Source organism: Aegilops tauschii, chromosome 2 (genome assembly GCF_002575655.3).
Source record: "Aegilops tauschii subsp. strangulata cultivar AL8/78 chromosome 2, Aet v6.0, whole genome shotgun sequence".
NCBI classification, from domain to species: domain Eukaryota; kingdom Viridiplantae; phylum Streptophyta; class Magnoliopsida; order Poales; family Poaceae; genus Aegilops; species Aegilops tauschii.
Genome location: NC_053036.3, coordinates 558,434,230 through 558,454,195, shown reverse-complemented (window position 1 = coordinate 558,454,195; position 19,966 = coordinate 558,434,230). Strand labels below are relative to the sequence as shown.

The window sequence follows — 19,966 nt, the reverse complement described above, 5'->3', positions numbered from 1 at the left end:
GCCGACCTGCACGTGATGAAGGAGGAGCAGGCGAAGCTCTTCGTCGACCTCGGCTCCGACTCCTCCGACTCCGACTGATCGCCGCCGGTGGGCAGCTACCGCAGGAGCTCCGGTGAGCTCAATTTTGTTGCAGTGATGCGGTAGCGTAGGCCCTGTCTAGCATATCTAACATCTATGTATGTATGTGGCGTGTATGAACTTATTATGCAAAGAAGAACCATGTATGCGAGCGAGCTCCGGCGAACTGTTGTTTAAATTTCTCGCGCGAAACAACTTTTTAAAAATTTAGGGGTCCGTTTGCGGTTCCTAGTCTACCGCCGCAATTTTCGGCCTGCATAATCGTCCCCGTGCGACCTGCAAACACATTTTACGGGTCGGCAAAATGCGAGGTCTTGCTAGAGTTGCTCTAAATTATTTGCCTCTGCCATATGAACCAAACCGCAAGCACAGATCTGGAACGCCAGAAACACGTGCCACGGAGGGCAAAGGCCTAACCTAACCACGGACGGGATTCCCGCTGCAGAAACTTCCACGCCACTATTGTCCGTAAACCCGCATTCAGCTTAGGAACAGAGGGAGGCGCTGGCCGATATTAAAACGCCATTCCTTTTGCTGCAAAGTGGGTGCGGGTGCGGGGAATCAGGTTCCGCTTCATCTTCTATCTCAAACCCAGATCTGACCAAGAGCCGTGCCGCAAGCAACTCATCACGAGTCTCCGCCGAATTGAATAGAAAAACGTGCACTGTCGGTCTACAACTTTGCTAGGATCAGGCTAATTCTTGATGGTGATGGACCACAGCAAGCGTCAGCGACACAACACACTGCAAATATTACTTATCTCTCGGCCTGTCTCCGCGAATTTCAGTACTATAATGAATATAGATTGTGTCCCTGAATATGAGCTCAAAAAGTATGCAAGAGAGCAATTCCGAGCTCCTAGTACTAACATTTGAACCAACATTTGATCATTCGGATTTCACACTCGCTTTACAGCTAATTGCAAAGGCATAAACACACACAAAAACTTGGGCCTGTTACTGCACTCGCAGCAAAACATGTCCACTGAAAAGAATGGACTGTGGTGGAGGAGACGAAACTATGTCATGAGTTGGAACTTGGAAGTGCAAAAAAACGAAATGATCCAACGCCGGCTGAACTAACATCAGAAGAGATCTTACCCAAGCAGAGCATGCTGCAACCCGAGGGATATCGACATTATCACAGGACGACGACATCTCTGAATTAGTACGATGATATGGTCCTCACTGGCATCCAATCATGCGCAGAAACGGGACGGAAGCTTGCCCAGGATCGTCACGACTGGCCACCTCGCACTGGATTGTCTGAATCGACGACGACTGCCCGGCCACTCTTGCTGCTGAAGCACGACCTGCCGCCGGGCGGCAGCCTCTTCATCGGCGGCACGGAGTCGTCCTGCAACGCGCGCCGGTTGCGGCCCCGTCCGTTGCCGCTGTTCTCCCCGCGGCACCGCCGCGACGTGCCGGCGCCGCCGGCGAGGAGCCCGCTCTCCCTGGCTGCGATCAGCTCGTCCTCCATGGTGGACTGCAGCACGTCGGCGATGGACATGCGGCTGTCACGGTGCAGGTTGGACCCCGCCTTCGGTGGTGGAGCGCCTTCTTCTCTGATCTCAGCCGTGCCGATTGCCTCCTCCTCCTCCTCCTCTGCTCCCTCTCGGCTGCGCTCCGTCTCCTGATCATCACGGCCAGCTCTGACGCCGCCACTGCTCACCGCATCCCGCTGCTCCTCACACATACTCTCCAATTCATCCATCTCAACAACCACCTGATGGGTGCTCCGGTCGGTCTCGCCTGGACCTGGAGCACGGCCCTCCGGCTCCGGCGGCGCCACCTCGACGGCGACGAAGGAGATGTTGGAGCGGCAGAGGGGGCAATTGGAGTGCGACTTGAGCCAGGTGTCGATGCACTGCTGGTGGAACGCGTGGCTGCATTTCGGCAGCAGCCGGAGGCTCTCCCCGTCGTGGAACTCGCCGAGGCAGACCGAGCAGTCGGTGGTGTGGAGGACGGGCCCGTCGCCGCGCCTGTACTTGCACACCGTGATCTTGTTGATGAGGGCCTCGTCCAGCCCGCTCGCCGGCGACACGTTCCACGACTCCTGGCTCCTGGACTGCCCGTGGCCGCTCCCAGGACCGCCGCCCCCACCGCCGCGGGAGCCGGAGCCGGAGCCAAAGAGCCTCCTCCTGAGGGAGCCGAAGGTGCCGCAGTACTTGGAGATGAAGGTGTAGTAGCTGACGAGGAGGAAGGCGGTGGCGAGCACGCCGATGATGGCGATGACGAGCGGGGAGAAGACGTGGCCGGATGAGTCGTCGGGGCCGGGGCCGGCGAGGTCGAAGGGCGGCGGCGGGGGGAAGATGAAGTAGCACCACTGGGGGCAGTAGAGGCTGCACAGCCCCTGCGAGCAGTCCCTGGTCGGCTCGTAGGGCACCCAGGTGGGCTCCGTCCCGATGATTGCCGGCGGCGAGGACGCCATTGCCTCCCCCCTCCTCCTCCCAGCACCAAATCTTGGCAGCCCCCGCAACGGCAGGGGAGAAAAGGGGGAGGAAGGGACGGGGACAGATGTGTTGGCAACCACCTCACTCACTCACTCCGAGACGGCTGGGCGCTCAGGTACTAGCAGAGGATCTCCGAGTCTCTCTGGGCCAAATCATTGTGACTGGGTGGGGGGAGGAGGCGTAGGAGCATCTGCGTAGGCGCTCGATCCATGGCGCTTTCTTTCTCGAGGTTGGGAAGTGGGAAATGTGACGGGGAATGGGGGGGAGAGATCGGAATCAGATGATGGCGCTGGCTGATGATGGGGATCTTTCGGGGAGGGACTGGAGAAAGAGAAGAGAAGAGAGATTGTCTGCAAAGCAAAGTGATGGTGGACTGGACTGGACTGGTGGTTGTTGGCATCTTCTCATCAAGCTTTTGTTTTTTGGTGCCGCAGCTCCTCTTTCCTTCTCTTTTTCTTTGCCCTGACCCTTCCCTGCTGCCGTCCCTTTCCTCTCTCCTGTGCCGCACACGTCACAGGGCGAGGAGAATGCGTCCACCGGATATACGTATGATTGTGTAAAATAGATGATGAGCAGGAAACATGAACATGATAATTTGCACCGGTGTAGTGCAGCCCACCAACACAATCTTCTACTGATAGTTCCCAAAAAAGAATGGAAACCATATCCCATTCTACTTCCCCAGGGCCCTGGAATGACAAGGTGATGCGGTTTTCAAATATGTTTTACAACTGATTTGGTGTCTGAATGAAAGCTAAAGCCTGCTCCAATTCCAAAGTGATCCGACTGACCAAAGAGACTTATTAAGGGTGGCATTCAGAGCTTTGCGAACTGTCAAAGAAGTGGCTTTCATCAAAGCCAAGCTGCTAAACCTTCACTGTCCCTCAAGTCTCTCTCCCTAAACAATCCAAGGTTCTCTCTTTAAGCAACGGGAGACGATGATGGCCAGCACCGGTCTGTTTGACAGCTTTCTTCAATCTTACTGCTCCCCTACGGTACGGACACCAAACCTTGTGGTTGTGGTTGACAGCTCTCTTTTTTGCTTGTGTCAATTTTAATGGCTTGCATTGGTACAAGAGAAAACGCCCTCCTCTATTTCTTCAGGTGAAATGATGCTGTCAACAAACTTCAGACGGAAAGCAGAGGCCGGGCCGCTCCCCTTTTCAAAATAAAACGTTCAGACGGAAAATTACACGCATACAGCTACAGTTTGCAGTCTCACTCTCACCCTATAAGCAGCTAAAGCTTAAATGCACACCCATGAATCGGAGGACTGTTACTACTCCCTCCATGTCCTGGCTAACACCACTACACTATGAAATCGACTACACTCACCCCGACCCACCCCATTGCTGGTAAGCATTGACCTTAACAACAAATTCAACTGCTACATGAAAATTCAACTGCTCTTATTACCTACTCTTATTAAATTATTTCTTAAAATTCATATATTACTCCTAATGGTTGAAACAACATGTTAAGATTCAATACCAATAAAGTTAACTGGATAGTGACTACCAGACTCAGGCCGGGGCCAAGGCTCAAAAGAGTTTAATCAGGAGAATCAATTCATCGGATTTTTTTCGCAAAAAAATATAACCAACGGGTTTGGAGTTCCACCATGGTAGTATCGTATACCCACTCATGGAGAAAATGTACTACACCTTAAAGAAGCTATTTTTTGAAGTTCTTTCATTCCCCTGGCCCTAGACATGATGGTTGCATAAGTAAGATGAAATGGTAGATCGCCAGCAAAAGATTGATATGATTATCCTTTTTCTTTCCCTAAGGGGTTATTTGGATCTAGTTTTCCTTAAACTTGTCTAGCAACATGACAAACTAAAATTGTGTTTCGTTATGTCTAACTAACTCAAGGATATCTAGAAACTGATTCTCGTTAAGATCATCATCATGCGGAGTTAGATGAATCAAGGACTCATGCGAACGCGTTCACATGTTCAGTCGGGGTGTATTGTGAGGTGTGGTTGTGTCCAAGTGCTCGTCTCTATGGGAATTCGTCGGAGTTGAAGCGGTGTGCATGGTGTTCCATGAGTTATGTCCATGTCCTCATGGAAAGTCCTCGTTACGGCTAGTGTGTATTCGTGGGATGCTTGAGGAGAGTGGTGGTAGGGGAAACCATCATAAAGCGATGAGGTGTGCGACCCATAGACAATGAACCTATTGCAAGCAAGTACGAGAACATTTTGGTGTGAAGTGAGTGTAAGGCGGTGGCCAAGCAATAGCAATGGCACAATATAACAGAGCAAGAGGTGCAATGCATGTTTTCGCTTTCCAGGCGTGGTCATACTTAGTTTTTTTTTTCTTTTTTTTCCCAAAAGGGGGGGCTCCCCGGCCTCTGCATCAGAACGATGCATACGGTCAACTTAAGAAATAAGCAAATAGGTTCAACAAGGTCTTAAAGTCTCAAATGAAAGTAAAGGAAAGCTCACAAAGAGCCAAAGGGCCAATAACAAACTAGTCAAAAAAAGCCACAACCGGCTGGCAAAAGAAAGATAGGTAAACTAATTGCCTATCCTATTACATGACCGTCATCCAAACCGGTTGAAGATATCTCATGCTACCATCTCCCAGCGGATAGATTCAGTAACCAAACGCTCCCTTGCCTCCGTCGGAGTGAGTAGCGACCACATACGGATCAACGCAGTGGCTCGGAAGATAACCTGCAAAAAATGAATATTTGTTGTTCTGTTAAAAACCAAATCATTTCTGCAGTTCCAGACTGCCCACAATAAAGCACATACTCCTACACGAATATGTCTCGCTGTTTCGGACTCTATCCCGTTAAGCCACGTTCCAAATAACGTGCTGACAGAACTCGGAGGAGTAATATTAAATGCAATGTGGACCGTCCGCCATAGAACTTTGGCCAACGGGCAATCAAGAAAAAGGTGTTTGATAGTTTCATCCCGATCACAGAAACTACACCTAGTAGGTCCTGTCCAGTTATGCTTTGCCAAATTGTCCTTTGTTAAGATTACTTGTTTATGTACAAACCATATAAACACTTTAATTTCAAAGGAACTTTGACATTCCAAATCGGAGGAGCATGAAAGACAAAGACTCAAGATTGGGAAGAGAATGTTAGGTAATCTTGTCCAAGTCCTACAAGTATTTCTGTTAGTGTAGTTAGGTAGGCATTGTAGTTGTGGCAGTGTGTGGCTTGCATGCTCTGTGTCATGGTTGGCGTGAGTTGTAGTAGTGTTAGGAATTCAGCTTATACTACTAAATTACTTTTCTGAACGACATCACATTTACAGCCTATGGTTGTTGATTAAGATTGTTCCTAGGCAATTTTATTTGGACCCATTATATATTTAAAAATAAACTTTAGTTCCAACATTATCTTTGCAAAATACCCTATCTGGTGATTATACAATTACCATAAATATAAACATAAATCAACACAGATGCATGTAACCAATGACTTGGTGCTTTATTAGTAAACTATAAAGTTGTTGGAGAGACCAAAAAGCAGAGCAAAATTTAGATTGGCCCAGTGGTCTATTCTATAGTCCTCTGGAAAAAAGGTATACTGCAACTTGAGATATGATTGTTACAGTAAGTTGCTAGCACCTTATTGGTTCAAAACAGTCCATACGGAGCCCAAGGTCCAGAGTAAAGATTACAAACATATTGAGCTAGACCTTTTTAGTCTACGCAGCGCGCAATTTGCTGCCTTGGGGTGTACAATGAAACCATGGAGTTTTGGAATTCATGATAGCAGGCAATAACATCAGTGGCAATAATGGGACTGGGATCTTGACTATTTGGTGTGCAGTAGATGCTTAATACACAATGGCGTCCTAATTCACACTAATTATTGTAATGAGTTATTACTGACCACCACAAATGTACTCCCTCCGTTTCTGTTAATCTTGTCCAAGTCCTACAAGTATTTCTGTTAGTGTAGTTAGGTAGGAATTGTAGTTGTGGCGAAAACTACATAATTATCCATCTACATTGTACCGTGCATAAGCGGAAAGAACAGTCAAGTTCAGTGTATTCTTCTTAACTTTTGATGGGTTTTTAATTCATTAACTAGCGTTTCGGTGTAATTTTTATTATGTTTGAGATGCTTTGTACTTCCGGTGAACTTTTATAACAGATCTGATCCTTTTCTAAAAAAAACAATTATTTTTTTTTACGAAAAGGAGGATGTACCCCCGGCCTCTGCATCCGGACGATGCATGCAGCCATATTATTAATTATTCACAAAGACCATACAAGATGATACATCAATAAATCTGAAGCCACCATCTTGGCAACACCGTTGCTACTCCTATCCCCTTGATGAAGGCGTGCCGAACGTCCGGACCTACCAAACAGCCATCGCACTAAAGCCTAACATCTAAAGCCGGGTGTCCCATCCAAGCTGTCGGCGTTCTGGGAACGGGGGTCCCAGACTTGCCTGCCAGCGGCCCACGGCGTGGCTCTACTCGCGGCCCAGTACGGCTCGTCTTCACCAACAAACACCCAAGACCCTCGCGAGGGGCCAAGCCTCGCGAGGCGGACGACACAAGACCTCCTCGGGAGCGGCCTCACCAGGATGGCTCGTGAGGGGCGGAGAGAACAAGGCAAGGCGAACCTCGCGAGGTTCCAATGACGCAAGCCATGACGACCAAGACCAGGCGAGCGCCAGCGCGCGCAGTGTCCTCGTTTCCTCTTTGGTGCTAAAGGGGCAAGCACAGGCGAGGAGTCCCGAGGCATCAGGCAAAGGTTTCCATATCGGTGCAACGAGACCAAGACCAGCAGGACGGCAAGACGGAGGTCACCGTGGAGCCCAAGATGGCGTCACCGCCAGAGCCTTTAGCAGGCGAAGACCATTTTTGTCAGGATAGCTTGTACTAGCTGCCCCCCTTCAAATTGGTCGTTGTTGGCTCCCTTCCCGCTCAATATTTGGGAAGAGGACCAGGGCCCCTATAAATAGGACTAGCCACCACAGTAGGAAGCAGGTCGGACGGATCTTGAGCAATCCTCACACCCACCAAGCACAAGAACACCTCTTCTCGGGAGGCTGTTCTTCCCCCTTGTACTGTTCGTCCTCAGCCCAAGAGGCAATCCACCACACCACACTGGAGTAGGGTATTACACCACAACAGTGGCTCGAACCAGTATAAATCTTGTGTCCCTTGTGTTACGAGTTCGTCGAGTTCAGCCTGAGAGATCGCGGTGAGAGCGAGGGCGTGATTAGGTAGGGGGAAATCTTCGCGCGCACCCCAGTGTTCAAACCTCAAGGGTTTTGCCGGAACCCGAAATCCGACATTTGGCACGCAAGGTAAGGGTGCGCCGGAGTTCCCTTCCGCCGATCCGCGTCCCATCGCTTCATCGTCTCCATGTCGGACGCCCGTCGAGCCCGCGCTGAGCGCACGGCCACCCTCGCCACCCGCGTCGCTCAGACGGCTCCTGTCGGCGGGTCTCCCCGTCGTTCTCCGTCGCCTGCCGTCAACGCCGCCACCGGCCCGGCGGGGAATGAGCAGCAAGCATCCTCGCTGCATCCCTCGGGGACGGCCGCACCGCCACCCCGTCGCTGACTCCGGCCGGCTCGTCGTCTCACGCTCGTTGCGCTCCCACGGACGCACAGGCCGCGATGCTCATGGCACGCGAGCTCCTGCGCTACCGCCCCGTCGACGACCTCTACGAGGACTGGCTCGACCGCATCGTCGAGCTCGTCAGCGCCGCTGGGGGCTCTCCCTTGTCGTCCCTTTCGCTGCCTCACCCTCCGCCAGCTGCGGGCGACGTGGCTCATGGAGCGCCTCCGCCACCTCTGCCCCAAGACGGCGTCTTGGCGCCAAGGCGCGCGCCCCCCCGGCACGACCCGTCGCATCCGGCGCCCGCACGAGAAGAAAGAAGCTGCCAAGAAATCCCTCGGCCGCGAGAGAACGTTCCCGTGCTCCCCACACCACCACGGCAAGACCGCGCGCCGCCTGTGGGACATCAAGGGCATGCTCCACGTCAGCAAAGGGTCCCAGTGGCCACCGCGGGCTGCCGCGCCTTCACCCCCGAGCTGCGTAGCGTCGCATGGCAGGGCAAGTTCAAGCCAGACCTGCCTCCTTGCTACGACGGCACCCCCGACCCCGCGGAGTTCCTGCAGCTCTACGAGCTGAGCATCGAGGCAGCCAACGGCGATGAAAAAGTCATGGCGAACTGGTTCCCCATGGCGCTTAAGGATGGTGCCCGCTCATGGTTCTTGAACCTGCCTCCAGGCTCGATCTCCTCCTGGGACGAGATGCGCGACCGCTTCGTCGCCAACTTCCAGGGTACCCGCGACCGCCCTCTGGCCGCGGGTGACCTGCGCCGCATCAAGCAGCAGCCAGGAGAGACCCTCCAGAAGTACATCCAGCGCTTCAACAACGTTCGCCTCAAGATCCCCAAGGTGACGGACGAGGCCATCATCTCCGCGTTTTCCGATGGTGTCCGCGACGTCAAGATGAAGGAGGAGCTCGCCATCCACGAGGAGCCGTGCACGACCCTGGAGTTGTTCAACTTGGCGACCAAGTGCGCAAGAGCTGAGGAAGGGCGCCTTTCCCTCCTCGAGCTCCCATTTGCTGACCCCCAGGAGAAGAAGGCCAAGGCCAAGGACGTGAAGCGCAAGGGAGTGGCCGTACTCGCGGCAGAGCCAGACACGAAGCGCGGCCGGGACCAGCCCGGGTCATCCAAGAGCAGCCAACCATTCTGCGCCTTCCACAACGTCCATAGCCACAACACCAACGACTGCCAGGAGCTCAGGGCCATCCGAGACGGGCGCCTCGGTCGACGCCCCGAGCGCAACGACCGGGGCTACGGCCAAGGAGGAGGACGTGGCGGAGGACGCTGGGACGACCGTGGCCCTCGCCAGGAGTGGCGTGACCAGCCTCGTGAGGACCGCTGGCAAGATCAGCCTCGCAAGGGCGCCTGGAGAGATCAGCCTCGCGGAGACCACCCTCAGGGCAATGCTGGGCTTCCCCCGCTGCCGCCACCACCAAGAAGGAACGATGACCACCATCAAGACAAAGGGGCTGGGGGCTTCCAGGAGTCGCGTGCTATCGCCTGCATCTTGGGCGGAGCTCAAGCTCCGGCCTCTCAGCGCATCTTCAAGCAGTTTGCTCGCGAAGTGAACGCAGTCCTCCCCAGGCTCGAGGCCACACGCCCGCTTAGGTGGTCCAAGTGCGTCATCACCTTCAGTTCGGCAGATCAGCTCAAGTGCGCGGCTACCACTGGCGCCCTCCCGATGCTTTGCTCACCCGTCATCAGCAACGTACAAGTTACCAAGACCCTCATCGACGGCGGCGCAGGGCTTAACTGTTGGGGAACGTAGCGGAAATTCAAAATTTTCTACGCATCACCAAGATCAATCTATGGAGTAATCTAGCAATGAGGGGAAGGGGAGTGCATCTACATACCCTTGTGGATCGCGATGCGGAAGCGTTGCAAGAACGCGGATGAAGGAGTCGTACTCGTAGCAATTCAGATTGCGGTTGATTCCGATCTAAGCGCCGAACCACGGCGCCTCCGCGTTCAACACACGTGCAGCCTGGTGACGTCTCCTACGCCTTGATCCAGCAAGGAGAGAGGGAGAGGTTGGGGAAGACTCCGTCCAGCAGCAGCACAACGGCATGGTGGTGATGGAGGAGCGTGGCACTCCAGCAGGGCTTCGCCAAGCACTGCGAGAGACGAGGAGGGAGGAAGGTAGGGCTGCGCCAAGAGGGAGAGCAAATCATATGTTGGGCAGCCCCCATACCTCAAGTATATATAGGGGAAGAGGAGGGGCTGCGCCCCCACCTAGGGTTCCCTCCCCAGGGGTGGCGGCAGCCCCCAGATCCCATCTGGGTGGCGGCCAAGGGGGAGAAAGGGGGCGCACCTAGGGTGGGCCTTAGGGCCCATCTGCTCCTAGGGTTTGCCCCCTCTCCTCTTGAGGGCACCTTGGGCCTTGGTGGGAGGCGCCCCAGCCCACCTAGGGGCTGGTCCCTTCCCACTATTGGCCCACGTAGGCCTCTGGGGCTGGTGGCCCCACCTGGTGGACCCCCGGGACCCTCCCGGTGGTCCCGGTACGTTACCGATAGCACCCGAAACTTTTCCGGTGACCAAAACAGGACTTCCCATATATAAATATTTACCTCCGGACCATTTTGGAACTCCTCGTGACGTCCGGGATCTCATCCAGGACTCCGAACAACATTCGGTAACCACGTATACCTATTCCCTATAACCCTAGCGTCATCGAACCTTAAGTGTGTAGACCCTACGGGTTCGGGAACCATGCAGACATGACCGAGACGTTCTCCGGCCAATAACCAACAGCGGGATCTGGATACCCATGTTGGCTCCCACATGTTCCACGATGATCTCATCGGATGAACCACGATGTCGGGGATTCAATCAATCCCGTATTCAATTCCCTTTGTCTATCGGTATGTTACTTGCCCGAGATTCGATCGTCGGTATCCCGATACCTTGTTCCATCTCGTTACCAGCAAGTCTCTTTACTCGTTCCGTAACACATCATCCCGTGATCAACTCCTTGGTCACATTGTGCACATTATGATGATGTCCTACCGAGTGGGCCCAGAGATACCTCTCCGTTTACACGGAGTGACAAATCCCAGTCTCGATTCGTGCCAACCCAACAGACACTTTCGGAGATACCTGTAGTGCACCTTTATAGCCACCCAGTTACGTTGTGACGTTTGGTACACCCAAAGCATTCCTACGGTATCCGGGAGTTGCACAATCTCATGGTCTAAGGAAATGATACTTGACATTAGAAAAGCTCTTAGCAAACGAACTACACGATCTTGTGCTAGGCTTAGGATTGGGTCTTGTCCATCACATCATTCTCCTAATGATGTGATCCCGTTATCAACGACATCCAATGTCCATGGTCAGGAAACCGTAACCATCTATTGATCAACGAGCTAGTCAACTAGAGGCTTACTAGGGACATGGTGTTGTCTATGTATCCACACATGTATCTGAGTTTCCTATCAATACAATTTTAGCATGGATAATAAACGATTATCATGAACAAGGAAATATAATAATAACCAATTTATTATTGCTCTACTATACGAATCCGGTTTACTACTCAGAGTCATCCAGATTAGTGTCAAAGTTTGCATCGACGTAACCCTTTACGACGAACTCCTTTTCACCTCCATAATCGAGACAATTCCTTAGTCCACTAGATACTAAGGATAAGTTCGACCGCTGTCATGTGATCCATTCCCGGATCACTATTGTACCCCTTGACCAACTCATGGCAAGGCACACTTCATGTGCGGTACACAGCATAGCATACTGTAGAGCCTACGTCTAAAGCATAGGGGACGACCTTCGTCCTTTCTCTCTCTTCTGCTGTGGTCAGATCTTGAGTCTTACTCAATACTCACACCTTGTAACACAGCCAAGAACTCCTTCTTTGCTGATCTATTTTGAACTCCTTCAAAAACTTGTCACGGTATGTATTCATTTGAAAGTACTATTAAGCGTTTTTGATCTATCCTTATAGATCTTGATGCTCAATGTGCAAGTAGCTTAATCCAGGTTTTCCATTGAAAAACACCTTTCAAATAACCCTGTATGCTTTCCAGAAATTCTACATCATTTCTGATCAACAATATGTTAACAACATATACTCATCAAAAATTCTATAGTGCTCCCACTCACTTCTTTGGAAATACAAGTTTCTCATAAACTTTGTATAAACCCAAAATCTTTGATCATCTCATCAAAGCGTACATTCCAACTCCGAGATGCTTACTCCAGTCCTTAGAAGGATTGCTGGAGCTTTGCACACTTGTTAGCATCTTTCAGGATTGACAAAAACCTTCTGGTTGTATCACATACAACCTTTCCTCAAGAAAATCATCGAGGAAACAATGTTTTGACATCCTATCTGCAAGACTGCTAATACAATTCCAACAGACTCTTAGCATCGCTACGAGTGAGAAAGTCTCATCGTAGTCAACTCCTTGAACTTGTCGGAAAACATCTTAACGACAAGCCGAGCTTTCTTAATGGTGACACTTACCATCATTGTCTGTCTTCCTTTTAAAATCCATCTGCACCCAACAGCCTTACGACCATCAAGTATTTCTTCCAAAGTCTACACTTTGCTTTTATACATGGATCCTCTCTCGGGTTTCATGGCCTCGAGCCATTCGTCGGAATTCGGGCCCACCATCGCTTCTCCATAGCTCGTAGGTTCATTGTTGTCTAGCAACATGACTTCCAAGACAGGATTACGTACCACTCTAAAGTAGTACGCATCCTTATCAACCTACGAGGTTTGGTAGTGAGTTGATCCGAAGTTTCATGATCATATCATAAGCTTCCACTTCAATTGGTGTAGGTGCCACAGGAACAACTTCCTGTGCCCTGCTACACACTAGTTGAAGTTATGGTTCAATAACCTCATCAAGTCTCCACCATCCTCCCACTCAATTCTTTCGAGAGAACTTTTCCTCGAGAAAGGACTCGTTTCTAGAAGCAATTACTTTTGCTTCCAGATCTGAAATAGGAGGTATACCCAACTGTTTTGGGTATTCTATGAAGATGCATTTATCCGCTTTGGGTTCGAGCTTATTAGCCTGAAACTTTTTCACATAAGCATCGCAGCCCCAAACTTTTAAGAAACGACAACTTAGGTTTCTCTAAACGGTGTCGTCTCAACGGAATTGCGCGGTGCCCTATTTAAAGTGAATGCGGTTGTCTCTAATGCCTAACCCATAAACGATAGTGGTAATTCGATAAGAGACATCATGGTATGCACCATATCCAATAGGGTGCAGTTATGATGTTCGGACACACCATCACACTATGGTGTTCCAGGCGGTATTAATTGTGAAACACTTTCCACAATGTCTTAATTGTGTGCCAAACTCGTAACTCAGATATCTCTATGATCATATCATAGACATTTTATCCTCTTGTCACGACGATCTTCAACTTCACTCTGAAATTACTTGAACCTTTCAATAATTCAGACTTGTGTTTCATCAAGTAAATACACTCAGCATCTACTCAAATCATCTGTGAAGTAAGAACATAACGATATCCACTGCATGCCTCAGCACTCATTGGACTGCATACATCAAAATGTATTACTTCCAACAAGTTGCTCTCTTGTTCCATCTTACTGAAAACGAGGCCTTTCAGTCATCTTGCCCATGTGGTATGATTTGCATGTCTCAAGTGATTCAAAATCAAGTGAGTCCAAACGATCCATCTGCATGGAGTTTCTTCATGCATATATACCAATAGACATGGTTCGCATGTCTCAATCCTTTCAAAAACGAGTGAGTCCAAAGATCCATCTACATGGAGCTTCTTCATGCGTTCTATACCAATATGACTCAAATGGCAGTGCCACAAGTATGTGGTACTATCATTACTATTTCATATCTTTTGGCACGAACATGTGTATCACTGCGATCGAGATTCATTTTAGGTGCAAGACCATTGAAGGTATTATTCAAATAAACAGAGTAACCATTATTCTCCTTAAATGAATAACTGTATTGCGATAAACATAATCCAATCATGTTTGTGCTCAATGCAAACACCAAATAACAATTATTTAGGTTTAACACCAATCTCGATGGTGGAGGGAGCATGCGATGCTTGATCACATCAACCTTGGAAACACTTCCAACACATATCGTCATCTCACCTTTAGCTAGTCTCCGTTTATTCCGCAGCTTTTATTTCGAGTTACTAACACTTAGCAACCGAACCGGTATCTAACACCCTGGTGCTGCTAGGAGTACTAGTAAAATACACATTCATATAATGTATATCCAATATACTTCTGTCGACCTTGCCTGCCTTCTCATCTACCAAGTATCTAGGGTAGCTCTGCTTCAGTGACCGTTCCCCTCATTACAGAAGCACTTAGTCTCGGGTTTGGGTTCAACCTTGGGATTCTTCACTAGAGCAGCAAATGATTTGCTGTTTCATGAAGTATCCCTTTTTCCCTTGCCCTTCTAGAAACTAGTGGTTTTACTAACCATCAACAATTGATGCTCCTTCTTGATTTCTACTTTCGCGGCGTCAAACATCGCGAGTTGCTCAAGGATCATCATGTCTATCCCTGATATGTTATAGTTCATCACGAAGCTCTAATAGCTTGGTGGCAGTGACTATGGAGAACCATCACTATCTCATCTGGAAGATTAACTCCCACTCGATTCAAGTGATTGTAGTACTCAGACAATCTGAGCACATGCTCAACGATTGAGCTTTTCTCCCTTAGTTTGCAGGCTTAAGAAACGTGTCAGGGGTCTCATACCTCTTGACGTGGGCATTAGTCTGAAATCCCAATTTCAGTCTTCGGAACATCTCATATGTTCTGTGACGTTTCAAAACATCTTTGGTGCCACAATTCTAAACCATTAGCATTACGCACTGAACTATCACGTAGTCATCAAAACGTGTATGCCAGATGTTTCGCAACATCTACAGACGACGCTGAGGTTCAGCACACCGAGCGGTGCATTAAGGACATAAGCCTTCTGTGCAGCAATGAGGACAATTCTCAGTACACGGACCCAGTCCGCATAATTGCTACTATCAACTTTCAACTAAATTTTCTCTAGGAACATATCTTAAACAGTAGAACTAAAGCGTAAGCTATGACATAATTTGCAAAGACCTTTTGACTATGTTCATGATAATTAAGTTCATCTGATTATTCAATGAACTCCCACTCAGATAGACATCCCTCTAGTCACCTAAGTGATACATGATCCGAGTCAAACTAGGCCGTGTCCGATCATCACGTGAGACGGACTAGTCATCATCGGTGAACATCTCCATGTTGATCGCATCTACTATACGACTCATGTTCGACCTTTCGATCTCTTGTGTTCCGAGGCCATGTCTGTACATGCTAGGCTCGTCAAGTCAACCTAAGTGTTTTGCATGTGTTCCGAGGCCATGTCTGTACATGCTAGGCTCGTCAACACCCGTTGTATTCGAACGTTAGAATCTATCACACCCGATCATCACGTGGTGCTTCGAAACAACGAACCTTCGCAACGGTGCACAGTTAGGGGGAACATGTCTCTTGAAATTTTAGTGAGGGATCATCTTATTTATGCTACCGTCGTTCTAAGCAAATAAGATGTAAACATGACAAACATCACATGCAAATCATAAAGTGACGTGATATGGCCAATATCATCTTGCGCCTTTGATCTCCATCTTCGAGGCGCGGCATGATCACCTTCGTCACCGGCATGACACCATGATCTCCATCATCGTGTCTTCATGAAGTTGTCTCGCCAACTATTACTTCTACTACTATGGCTAACGGTTAGCAATAAAGTAAAGTAATTACATGGCATTTTCATTGACACGCAGGTCATACAATAAATTAAGACAACTCCTATGGCTCCTGCCGGTTGTCATCCTCATCGACATGCAAGTCGTGATTCCTATTACAAGAACATGATCAATCTCATACATCACATATATCATTCATCACATCCTTTTGGCCATATCACATCACATAGCATACCCTGCAAAAACAAGTTAGACGTCCTCTAATTGTTGTTGCATGTTTTACGTGGCTGCTATGGGATTCTAGCAAGAATGTTTCTTACCTACGCAAAAGCCACAACGTGATATGCCAATTTCTATTTACCCTTCATAAGGACCCTTTTCATCGAATCCGATCCGACTAAAGTGGGAGAGACAGACACCCGCTAGCCACCTTATGCAACTAGTGCATGTCAGTCGGTGGAACCTGTCTCACGTAAGTGTACGTGTAAGGTCGGTCCGGGCCGCTTCATCCCATGATGCCGCCGAATCAAGATAAGACTAGTAACGGCAAGTAAATTGACAAAATAGACGACCACAACTACTTTGTGTTATACTCGTGCATAGAAACTACGCATAGACCTAGCTCATGATGCCACTGTTGGGGAACGTAGCGGAAATTCAAAATTTTCTATGCATCACCAAGATCAATCTATGGAGTAATCTAGCAACGAGGGGAAGGGGAGTGCATCTACATACCCTTGTAGATCGCGATGCGGAAGCGTTGCAAGAACGCGGATGAAGGAGTCGTACTCGTAGCGATTCAGATCGCGGTTGATTCCGATCTAAGCGCCGAACCACGGCGCCTCCATGTTCAACACACGTGCAGCCCGGTGACGTCTCCTACGCCTTGATCCAGCAAGGAGAGAGGGAGAGGTTGGGGAAGACTCCGTCCAGCAGCAGCACAACGGCATGGTGGTGATGGAGGAGCGTGGCACTCCAGCAGGGCTTCGCCAAGCACTGCGAGAGACGAGGAGGGAGGGAGGTAGGGCTGCGCCAAGAGGGAGAGCAAATCATATGTTGGGCAGCCCCCATACCTCAAGTATATATAGGGGAAGAGGAGGGGCTGCGCCCCCACCTAGGGTTCCCTCCCCAGGGGTGGCGGCAGCCCCCAGATCCCATCTGAGTGGCGGCCAAGGGGGAGAAAGGGGGCGCACCTAGGGTGGGCCTTAGGGCCCATCTGCTCCTAGGGTTTGCCCCCTCTCCTCTTGAGGGCGCCTTGGGCCCTGGTGGGAGGCGCCCTAGCCCACCTAGGGGCTGGTCCCTTCCAACTATTGGCCCACGTAGGCCTCTGGGGCTGGTGGGCCCACCTGGTGGACCCCCGGGACCCTCCCGGTGGTCCCGGTACGTTATCGATAGCACCCGAAACTTTTCCGGTGACCAAAACAGGACTTCCCATATATAAATCTTTACCTCTGGACCATTCCGGAACTCTTCGTGACGTCCGGGATCTCATCCGGGACTCCAAACAACATTCGGTAACCACGTATACCTATTCCCTATAACCCTAGCGTCATCGAACCTTAAGTGTGTAGACCCTACGGGTTCGGGAACCATGCAGACATGACCGAGACGTTCTCCGGCCAATAACCAACAGCGGGATCTGGATACCCATGTTGGCTCCCACATGTTCCATGATGATCTCATCAGATGAACCACGATGTCGGGGATTCAATCAATCCCGTATTCAATTCCCTTTGTCTATCGGTATGTTACTTGCCCGAGATTCGATCGTCGGTATCCCGATACCTTGTTCAATCTCGTTACCAGCAAGTCTCTTTACTCGTTCCGTAACACATCATCCCGTGATCAACTCCTTGGTCACATTGTGCACATTATGATGATGTCCTACCGAGTGGGCCCAGAGATACCTCTCCGTTTACACGGAGTGACAAATCCCAGTCTCGATTCGTGCCAACCCAACAGACACTTTCGGAGATACCTGTAGTGCACCTTTATAGCCACCCAGTTACGTTGTGATGTTTGGTACACCCAAAGCATTCCTACGGTATCCGGGAGTTGCACAATCTCATGGTCTAAGGAAATGATACTTGACATTAGAAAAGCTCTTAGCAAACGAACTACACGATCTTGTGCTAGGCTTAGGATTGGGTCTTGTCCATCACATCATTCTCCTAATGATGTGATCCCGTTATCAACGACATCCAATGTCCATGGTCAGGAAACCGTAACCATCTATTGATCAACGAGCTAGTCAACTAGAGGCTTACTAGGGACATGGTGTTGTCTATGTATCCACACATGTATCTGAGTTTCCTATCAATACAATTTTAGCATGGATAATAAACGATTATCATGAACAAGGAAATATAATAATAACCAATTTATTATTGCCTCTAGGGCATATTTCGAACATTAACGTCCTGTCCGTCGAGATGTTCGACAGCCTTCAAGTGCCCTACGATCAGCTTCAGCCTACCAAGCCCTTCTCAGGAGTAACCGACGGTTCCACCACACCGATAGGGCAAGTCCGCCTCCCTGTCACCTTCGGACAGCGCGACAACTGCCGCACCGAGCTCATCGACTTCGACGTCGCCCACATCCGTCTGCCATACAATGCCATCCTCGGGTATCCGGCCCTGGCCAAGTTCATGGCAGTGACACACCATGGCTACAACGTCCTCAAGATGCCAAGGAGCGGCGGGATCATCACAATCCCCTGCGAAGAAAGAGATGCGGTGTGCTCCCTCGAGCGCGCCTTCCAAGCAGCGTCAATCGAAGACCCCGACAACAATGCAGCGTTGTACCCTCCCAAGGTCGTCCCCAAGAAGAAGAAGCAGCTACTCCGTGTCGGGCCTCAGGAGAGCGACGCAGCAAGTGGTGCCTCGTCAGGATCGGCGCCCACACCTGGAGCGCCTCCCTCCCTCGCGTAGGAAGGCGCGCCCGGCACCCTCCTCGGGCAGGGTTCGGGGGCTCTCTTCTGGAGGGCCTCTGACCTTGCCAATATCACGAGGGAGGCACTCGGGCACCACTTGGAGGCGTGCTTTGCGGCACGTTTCCCTCAGGAAAACATCGGGCGAGGAGCGCCCAGCGCTCAGGAGTTCATTGCCAAGACCACTCAGGAACTGCAGGAAGCAAGGGCCATGCGCGGCGATCGCCGCTCACCTGGCGCGGCTCCCCATCCAGGCGAGGATGGTGGGTTGCGCGTCTACATCGCTCAATAGGGCCGCGTCTCAGGAGCTCTTTTAGCCTTCGCGCGTGGGACGCTGCGAGGGCCCGCCTCACAGCTACGTTCGCATGCCCTTTGGCCTGCCGAGCATGGCGTCCGCCTTCCAGCGCAACCTGCGGAGCATCCTGGTGGCTCAGGAGGCCAGGCATCACGCAGTCCTAGCGGAGATGGAGATGGTCCTCAAGGAACCGCCCGGACCCCTAGAGCCTCCCGAGGCTCAGGGTCCCGGTGGCTCGTGAGGAGCAACCCCTTCATCACGCGTCTTCAGCTGCCCCAACATTCCTTCAACAATAGAACCAGGTGACATTTTCCCAGTTTATTTAGCTGGGAGCGCCCCTCGGGCTGCATCATTCCCAGGCCGCGTGGGTCCGTCCCTGTGGCATGTATCCCTCTACATCTTTTGCTTACCTTGTCGGGGGCGCCCCTCGGGCTGCATCATCCCCAAGCCGCTCGGGTCCAGCCCAGTGGCGTGTATCGTTCTTGCATTTACCTAAGCTAGCTCACCTTCCATGCATAATCTATCTATGGTTATCGCTAGCTTGATTGCCGCCCACCATGGGAGCCGCGCGCCGATCGTCTTTCTTCAGGACCCTTCGCATGGGAAGGTTAGGCACGGCGTCTGTGCTCGGGCCCGTCCCTGCAGCGTCGATAAATCCAACGGCTGAGCTCTGTCTGGTGGGCCGACCCCGTTCACATCACCTCCTGGGGTCGTTGGTGCTTGGCCTTCTCATGCGATAGCCTCAGGAGATTCGTTCGGCGCAGGTTGTCTAACCATCTTGCAGGACCACCACAGGCATCAAGAATCAAGATCAGACGCAACCCGCCTTGAGGTAGGGCCTCGTGAGTCCCGCGCTGGCTCACGAGTGCCCAGACACACCTCGTCTAGCCCTGTCGTGCAAGCCACGTGTCAGGGCGGGGCTGTACATGCC

The 19,966-nt window shown here is 50.8% G+C and overlaps 1 protein-coding gene across 1 annotated transcript; it reads right to left on the bottom strand.

Annotated features, from left to right (window-relative positions):
• Positions 1 to 851: 851 nt before the first annotated feature.
• On the bottom strand, positions 852 to 2,927 carry LOC109760726 (E3 ubiquitin-protein ligase Os04g0590900). The gene has a single exon (XM_020319530.4). The coding sequence runs from the start codon at positions 2,506 to 2,508 to the stop codon at positions 1,315 to 1,317; it is 1,194 nt and encodes a 397-aa protein (XP_020175119.1). The 5' UTR covers positions 2,509 to 2,927; the 3' UTR covers positions 852 to 1,314.
• Positions 2,928 to 19,966: the final 17,039 nt, after the last annotated feature.

Bases quoted from the DNA above. Each gene is read 5' to 3' on its own strand.
- LOC109760726 (XM_020319530.4), bottom strand. From the start codon at position 2,508: ATGGCGTCCTCGCCGCCGGCAATCATCGGGACGGAGCCCACCTGGGTG.